Source organism: Asparagus officinalis, chromosome 9, assembly GCF_001876935.1.
Source record: "Asparagus officinalis chromosome 9, Aspof.V1, whole genome shotgun sequence".
Taxonomy (NCBI): Eukaryota; Viridiplantae; Streptophyta; class Magnoliopsida; order Asparagales; family Asparagaceae; genus Asparagus; species Asparagus officinalis.
This window is the reverse complement of record NC_033802.1, coordinates 14,143,936-14,152,229: the sequence shown is the minus strand read 5'-3', so window position 1 is coordinate 14,152,229 and position 8,294 is coordinate 14,143,936. Positions and strand designations below refer to the sequence as shown.

The window sequence follows — 8,294 nt, the reverse complement described above, 5'->3', positions numbered from 1 at the left end:
AACATTCAGACCCTCTCCAACCAAAGCTCCAATTGAGATCAAGTTCTTCCTCAAAAAAGGAACATATCTCACATCATTTAACTCTCTAACAATCCCGTCAAACATTTTTATGCGAATTCTTCCTATCCCAAGGATCTGGCATGCACAGTAATCAGCCATGTACACCATACCACTATCCAGCTTCTCAAAACTGGAGAACCATTCCCTTCTAGGACACACATGATAGGTCGCACCACTATCCAACATCCACTCGGATTCCTCCGAATAGCTACATGTAGGAATGATAGAAAGCGAATAAATAGAAGAGTCAAAAATATTACCATCCGATACGATGTTTGCTTCTGATGATGATTGCTTCCCTTTTCCCTTCTGCTTATTCTTCATTCATTCGTCGAGCTTTGGACAGTCTTTCTTCCAATGACCAGTCTTCTTGTACCAAGCACACTGATCTTTTCCTACTCTAGACTGTGACTTTCAATTCTTTCGGTTCGGATTTTTCCCTCTTGCGACCAACACCTCTGCTACTGACTCAGTCGAAGTCTCCTTATCCTTCTTCCGAAGGTGATAATTCACCAGTGCAACAGTGACCTCATTATACGAGAGAGATGCCTTTCCATTAATCAAAGTAAGGACGAAGGTCTCATATTCCTTGTCGGGCAAGGAACTCAACAACAGCAACGCCTTGTCCTCATCTTCAATCATGACATCCACATTCTCCAAATCCGCAAGAAGCTTTGTGTAGGTGTTCATATGATCTCTAATTAAGGTTTCCTTCTTCAACTGGAAACGATAAAGTCTCCTCTTCAAATGCAAGCGGTTCTCAACACTCTTTGTCAGATACTTGCTTTCGAGAATCTCCCAAATCTTCTTTGTAGAAGTCTCATTCATCACATCATATTTTAGATCTTGAGTCAAACAAGACATAATCACACCACACGCCGTTCGATTCATCTTCTTCCAAACCTTCTCTTCAATGTCATCTGGCTTGTCATCTAACTCCAAGGTATCCTCTAAATTCTGCGCGTTCAGCGCATCCAAAACATCGCATCTCCATAATCCAAAATTGTTTGTGTCATTAAACTTCTCCATATCTATCATCATAGAGTGAATATTCAAACTCTGAATGGTCTTCGTGCCAGAAGCACCACCCTCGATATTCAAAGCACCTTCTTTCCCCGACATCTTTCTCAACGCACCAACGAACGAAGAATAGATCCAAAACTGAAAAGATAGAGTCTTTACCAAAAGATTCTACATTTATCACCAAACGAAGCCCTAGACGAGCCTCCAAATTGATCTACTCCTCAAACCAAACCCTAGATCTGGAACCTGGGCTCTGATACCACTTGTTGTGCGTAGCAGAAATTTCGGTAGAGTTTCTGGTGCACTATAAGAGAGAAAGATCAATAATAATTCTTGTCTCACCAAGGAAACAAGAATTTAAAGCGAATATCTCAACAAAGTGAGATATCGGCTCTTCCTCTCATCAGTTCTAGGACTGACTTGTCAAGGGATCCTAAAAACTATTACAATAACCACAAACACAAACAAACCAATTTTACGTGGTTCGGCAAACTGCCTACGTCCACGGGACAATGAGGGGGAGATCTACTATTAGAGAGGAGATAATACAACCAGGATTTACAATCACTCAATCTACACCCTCACACAATTAACTCTCTCAAAAGCACAAAAGGACTCTTTGCAAGCCGCCCAAAAGGAACGCTGCCAAATCAGAAGTCCTCCCGCAGCCTTCTCTTGCTCTCTGCCTCTACCTGCGCAAAGCCTTGATCTGCGTTTTCTCTTTGCACTTCTGCTCTTGTGCCGCCTGCAGCCGCCAAACTCCTTCCTCTCAATCTTGCACCAAAAAACCCTAGGCTAAAATATGGTTCCTATTTATAGCCTAGAGGTTACATCAATGCGAAACCTAGGTCTTGGTTTTTATCCGCTGGATTCAGCAGCTCTTCACATTTTTTGTGGCCCCCACATGAAACTCAGCTCTTCACGTGGTCACGTGGTTGCTGCTGTTTTCAGCTCCTCACCCAAAAAACCCACTGGTTCTTAGCCGAACTCCTTCCTCTGTGTCTCTTGATAGGGGCTTGGGTGTGGTACATGTGGCCCCCACGAGAACCCAACTCTTCACGTGTTCACAGATATTGTTAGAGTATAAAAATATAACCCTCAAGTCCATCAAAAATTTAAAGTTTTGATGCTAAGCATGGACTTTAATGCTCGTTTGATATGAGAGAATCAAGTCAAGTGAAAAAGGAATGAAAATAAGGGTTAAAATGGAATAAGTATGGGGATGGAATGCTCATTCATGCTCTGACATTTAGGTGCGATCTTAGAATGAACTGAAAATGACAACTTTTTATTATTTTTGGTATGAGAAATTAATATGTAATCAAAGCATTATTTCAAACTTTTGTTTCCCACTTATGTGAGAATGTCCATTTCTTACAATCTCATTGAGCTCATTCCCAACTTCTTTTAAAAAAAAATATTATGCTTAATATGTGTGAATGAAAAGTAAAAATAATCATTCCATTTTCACCCATTTCTGCATTCTCAACGAGAGATAATAAATATTGCTATCAGTGTTTCATGAATTTTGGTCAAATTTGTCGACCAGATAATGTAATGTTCTCTTTTCTTTTCTATTATTTTCTATCTCGAGAGGGAAATAATGACGAACTTATTTCAAATAACTATATAATTTGGGAGATTTGTAAGCATATCATATGTTAATTTCATTTTAAGCATAACTACAGGTACTAATTCAATTGAAATCATTATTAAAAAACAAAGCAAAATCCTACATGGATTTTAATTTTGCGAGTGATATGGGCCCAAATAAGTTTGCCATCTCTTATTCTGCAACTGAATATTTTTTTTTCTGGACCATATTTGCCCCTGTCATGATGATAATGGCTTATGATTCTATAAATAATAAATTAACCAAATATTCAATGGCAACGTGAAAAATAAATTATTATCGCCTTGGCGGATTGGAGATAGCATGAAGAAGCTCTCCCACCCATCCCCACCCCCCTCTTTCCCGGCCTCCACGTTATTTTTGGAAGCACGACGAGTTCAAAGAAACCACATACTTTCTTAAAACAAACTTAACGAAAAGAGTGTGGATTTTCTACAATATTGATTGTAAAAAATCCTACAATTAGTTAGGTATGCTAATATTATTAGCTTATCTTATCTGAATAATTAATATCATTCATAAGGTCCGTTGAGTGAAGAGTTTTAATTAGTGAGTTGTAGAGAATCTCTATAATTAAGGGTGTAGAGGATCTCTACCCTTAACAAAACATCTCAATACATTAAAAAAAATTTCTAAAAAGGAAGAGAAAAGGTGAAAATAGTAGAAAGAACTAAAAACATCAACTAACTAGTGTTGTCTCAATCTCTTCACATGAAGTTTCTAAAAGCCGAATTTAGTTTCTTCAAAAGATCCTTCACCGTCATTGCGAACCCCTCTTCAACCTGGAAAGAGAATTCATAGCAAAGTGACTTATCAAATTAAACTTGGTTTCTAATTTTCTATGTAACATAAATATAAAGTTAATAGAATTCTTAACATTCATATCAATCTAAGTTATATTTAACTCTCCCCCTTATAATGATTTTTGTGCTATGCTAAAAAACCTTTAAATTCCAACTTTGCTTTACAAGATAGAATAAACAGGGAAAAGTATATATATTTCAAATTTTTACAATGATGATTATGTCTGAACTCAAAAATCTTCAATACCCGAAGTTTAGATATCATGGCAAGAACTAACATTATGTTTAATTTGTTAAATTCTAGACGAACAATGTACTTTTACATAAATTCTTAACAATATTGTGTAATCAATCATACTACACTAGAGTTATCACTTAAACGCCTTATAGTATCCCCACTTTGCACTTATACACCTTAAAGTTTTTAAATTTATTACTTAAATAGCTTCTGCTATGCAAACGTGAGAATATTTCCCCGAATGCGTTCTCTTTCGGTATTCACATACTAATTTTAGAACTTACTAACACTTAATTTTTGTTTAATGTATATTGGTAAACCTATTGAAATTGAACTTCAAAGGAGAGTTTTTGTAGCTTGAAATTGAATTCAAGTAGGTTCACCGTAAATTCGACAAGGTTAAGTGTTTAAAAGTAAATTAGCATGTGTGTTTCATATGAATATGTTCGGGGGAAATTCTTGCCTTCGCATCACAAAAGCACAAAAGTGCCAATTTTAATAACTTCAGGTGTGTAAATGTTGCTAAAAGCAAGTGAATGTATAGTAGTGCAAAACAGGGGAAACTATAAGGTAATTAAGTATTAGTTAGCTCACATGGAAAATTTGCATGAAATCTAACCTGAGCCGTCACATTTATGTCAAGAAAGTGATCTGAAAAGGGTAAGGAACTCGAGTTGATGACACTAAGGTGGAGTTTCTCAATCTCACCAAGAACCTTGAGCGTCACTCCTCGTCGATTTTTGCAATGAATCCTGATAAAGACCGCCGTTGCTGATATTTTTGCCTCGATCTCAGGGAGAGTACTATGAGCAGAGGGGACACTTTCTTCGCCCTCATCACTGGCAACAGAGAGTTGGGATTTTGTAGTTGAGACCGAAGGTTCTACTGTTTCTTTGGATGCCTGCTCTTCGAGAGTCTTTACTTTTTCTTCCATTTGTTTCAGGTAATCGATTGTATGCATGAGAATAGAGAGCTTGTCTCTCTGCAACAGAAGCAATGCAATACTGATTATGTAAGATCACAGGACATGTTGAATTACTCTGAAGATTTCAGTATATGTACATAGGATGGAATTATCGGCAGAACTTTATAAGATATTGTCTAATTGCACTTATACAGTGCAGTCCAGTGTATTATGTACATGATTGACCTCTTAAAAGAAGGGCTTAATTGCTGATAAACCCCCTATACCTTCCTCAACCTGGAACCCACTCGAGTTCTGCTGTTTCAGAAAGACAGCCCGAGTGAAATTTTTTTGACTCTTTTACTCTTAGGTCTATTTGTCATCCAAAAAAAACTTTCTTTGCGAATAAATAAAAGAGTAAAAAACAAAATAATCAAGGCATATGTGCAACAGAGGAACAAGAAGTGTCTATCTGCAAATGGGCAATGGTAATTTTTTTTTGGGGGGAGGGGTGGAGCGGTGTTGGGGGGTTCTATCAATTAGCCCTTAAAAGAAAGTATTAGTCTTAGTAAGTTACTGAATTCTTGTTGTACCAATTATTAGAATTAACATGAAACTATAAACTTTAATTCTCATCACAACTTTGGAGTTATAGTGTAATATTGAAGGAACTTTAATATGGTACTAGAGCAATGAAAGTTCTAATCCCATTGGCCATAAATTAAAGCAGATTCTCTAAAAATTGCCACTATTTTATGGCTCCAACTTTCGGCCCATAACAAAAAGCGCTCAACTAGGGCAATGTTAGAAATAATATAAAATTATAATTCTTACCACACCACACTATGGAGTTTTGATCTAATGGTTAGAGGGACTTTAGAACCAATGACTTTAATTAAGCAAAATTAATATGTTTGAGTTGTAGGGCTACAAATATTTTGTCACCGCAGAGATCTATGAAAATTTCATGTTTCTGTCGAAACTTTGAGTTCTCGGTTTCTAAATGGTAGGTGCTAGTGACAATGGATTGCTGTACTTGATGATATGTGCATGAAAACGGAACTCTAAACTCACTCTTCACCTTGCAATTACTGCAAAGCATGTAATTGTTCAAAATACCAAAAGGAATTCAAACATTTTGCAAAAAAAAAAAATTCTCATGATAATATGTAATTAATATAAATGAATACCAAGAAATAAAGCAGGATTTTAATGTTGTAATGTTGCAATTTATACAGATTTATTTCAATTTGCTCTGCCTCTACTTTTCTAACTGTTGTAACGATGGGGCTACATAGACATAAAAGATGTCTATACAAAGTGGATAAAAAACACAGTACTATGTAAACACGTACATACAGAAAACAGCACACAAGGATTTAACGTGGTTCAATCAATATAACCTACGTCCACGGACGAGAACAACAGAGAACTTCACTAATCACAAAAGAGAAGATCACAAAGGAGATCACTCTCTAACCACACCAAATAATCACACAAAGAAAGAGGTTAACTCTCAGAGAAGATCACAAAGAAGATCACTCTCTAACCACACCAAATAATCACACAAAGAAAGAGGTTCTCTCTCTCTCATGCTTCTCACCCTTCACCACTCCTCCATTTATAACCTTCCAATATTAATATAAAATTGCTAATGGTTGGTGTAATAGGGAGTTAGGTTAGGAAATAGTTGGGCTAGAATGTAGGGAGGTAGGAAGTTCTTGGCTTAGCTGAGCATGTTCCACTCTTGACCTTATAAAAATGATCAAAGGTGACCTTACTATTATGTAAAGATTTAATTGAGGATATAACCCTTCTACAATGGCCAAATTGAACTTACTACTTCTGTACCTTTATGTTTTCAGATAGACCCCCAGAGTTAATTTAAAAACAAAAAATTTTTAAACCCTTTTCAAGTATATCCGCAACAATAAATTTTCCCTGGGGGGTCAATCTGCAATAATAAAACTATAGGAGTAGTACGATCGAATTTGGTGATAGTACAGTGATTTTATCCGCAATCAACCCTTTATGTAATATATGAGATTCTGACTCAAAAGATCTCTACTGTTATATTTTTCTGGATCTATAGTTCTCATGACTTGAGGATCTCTACTGTTATATTTTTCTCTACTGTCATATTTTTCTGGATTCATAAATGGTAGATAACTCTACTACAATACCACTAGATCAAATACTGCATGTCATATCTAAACACAAGATAAATGAGGGAAAACACCTTCTTTAAGCCAGGAATGATCATTGATAACGTAAACAACTGCTCAGATATATTCTCCCTCCTCTTCCTCTCAGCAAGTATATGATCTTGGTTAAGGTCAATAGACCTACTCCGCTTTGAAGTGTCGGCAAATTTCTCAGGTTCCTCAACATCCGAAGGACTTCTCGGCGAATTAATCAAAGGAAGGAGAAAATAAGTTAAAAAGTTAAAAACTCCATGAAAAATAATTGAATGATTTCTAGAAGCCAAAATAAGATTTGGCCCTGTTTCGACTTACTGGGTCTGAAAACAAATCAGCTGCTGGCTTTTCGATAGAGGAAGTGGCGATGATGATGGAGGATTCAGCATTGGGACTCAATTGATGCTGATAAATACTCAAGCAAAATTAAAGGGTATAAGTGACAAAACTAAAAGGGTATAACTGGTTACTTAAAGGACTGAAGAAGAATGTCCTCTTCAACATATATAAAAAGGAAAGGGAAAAAATTAACTTACTCAAGCAGTTAACTAATCCTGTTCTTATTATCTCTCCCTCTATGTAATGCATAACAAAATTGAGCACGAATACAATTGGCAATAATCAGTATATTGAGGAAACTTCTTTTTGGGGAATGATAATCTAAAGCAATTAATCAAAATTAAGATAGCTGTCAAAAAAAGGACTTCAAAAATAAAATAAAATAAAACAAAACTCAAGAAATAAAATCAGGAAGCACAAATATATGTCCAAAATTTACAGTGAAATTTAATAAACTAGGAAAGAATTAAAAATTTTGAAGTACATAAGAAGGGAAAGCTCACCTTGAGCAAAGTATTGATACCTTTTCAGATCCTCTCTTACAGCAAGCGAAGGTCAGCCTCCTCTAATCAAAGAAAGTTACGGAGTTTTGGAGTTGAACACTTTATTATAGGGTTAATTGGAAGGTTTAAAGGGTAACCATCAATTACTCATAATTTTTTATTGAATTTAATAATTAAATTTCTTGACGTTTCGATGAAGCAATCACTTAGTTACTTGTAGTAACTGTACGCTCAACGTGCTTATAGTATATAGAAAAAAGAATAATAAATTTCAGATAGCCCATTAACTTTGTAGCTATTATTAAATAACCGCTCACGATGACGTTTAAAATATCAAAACATTACCTCAAGTTTAGAGGTTATCAAAAAATTCTCTTCAAACCTTAAAAGCTGAAAGAGTTATTCTCATAACCGGTAAACCGGAGGGGAGTTTTCTAATATTTTTGAAGTTATGGGAATTGACTGATAATAATCCAAAGTACAGGGTTTTTTTGAAATTTATCCATAGGGAGATGCTGGATAGCAGGTTACTAATATGTTTCCTAATTTATTTTGGTAACAGGTTATTGGGACTCCTAATCTGTTTTGGTAAT

At 35.7% G+C, this 8,294-nt stretch overlaps 1 protein-coding gene across 3 annotated transcripts; it reads right to left on the bottom strand.

Moving 5' to 3' along the window:
* Window positions 3,263–7,878, bottom strand: LOC109824686 (transcription factor bHLH18-like). 3 transcript variants are annotated; one of them, XM_020391324.1, is made up of 6 exons: window positions 7,702–7,878; window positions 7,396–7,434; window positions 7,178–7,264; window positions 6,901–7,060; window positions 4,377–4,739; window positions 3,263–3,498 (listed from the first exon to the last, which is right to left on the bottom strand). In XM_020391324.1, the coding sequence occupies exons 3-6, from the start codon at window positions 7,246–7,248 to the stop codon at window positions 3,424–3,426; spliced, it is 669 nt and encodes a 222-aa protein (XP_020246913.1). In that variant the 5' UTR covers window positions 7,249–7,264; window positions 7,396–7,434; window positions 7,702–7,878; the 3' UTR covers window positions 3,263–3,423. The 3 variants fall into 3 exon arrangements, with proteins under 3 accessions (XP_020246913.1, XP_020246911.1, XP_020246912.1); XM_020391322.1 differs by lacking the exon at window positions 7,396–7,434 and having other exon boundaries at window positions 7,702–7,877; XM_020391323.1 differs by lacking the exon at window positions 7,396–7,434 and having other exon boundaries at window positions 7,722–7,877.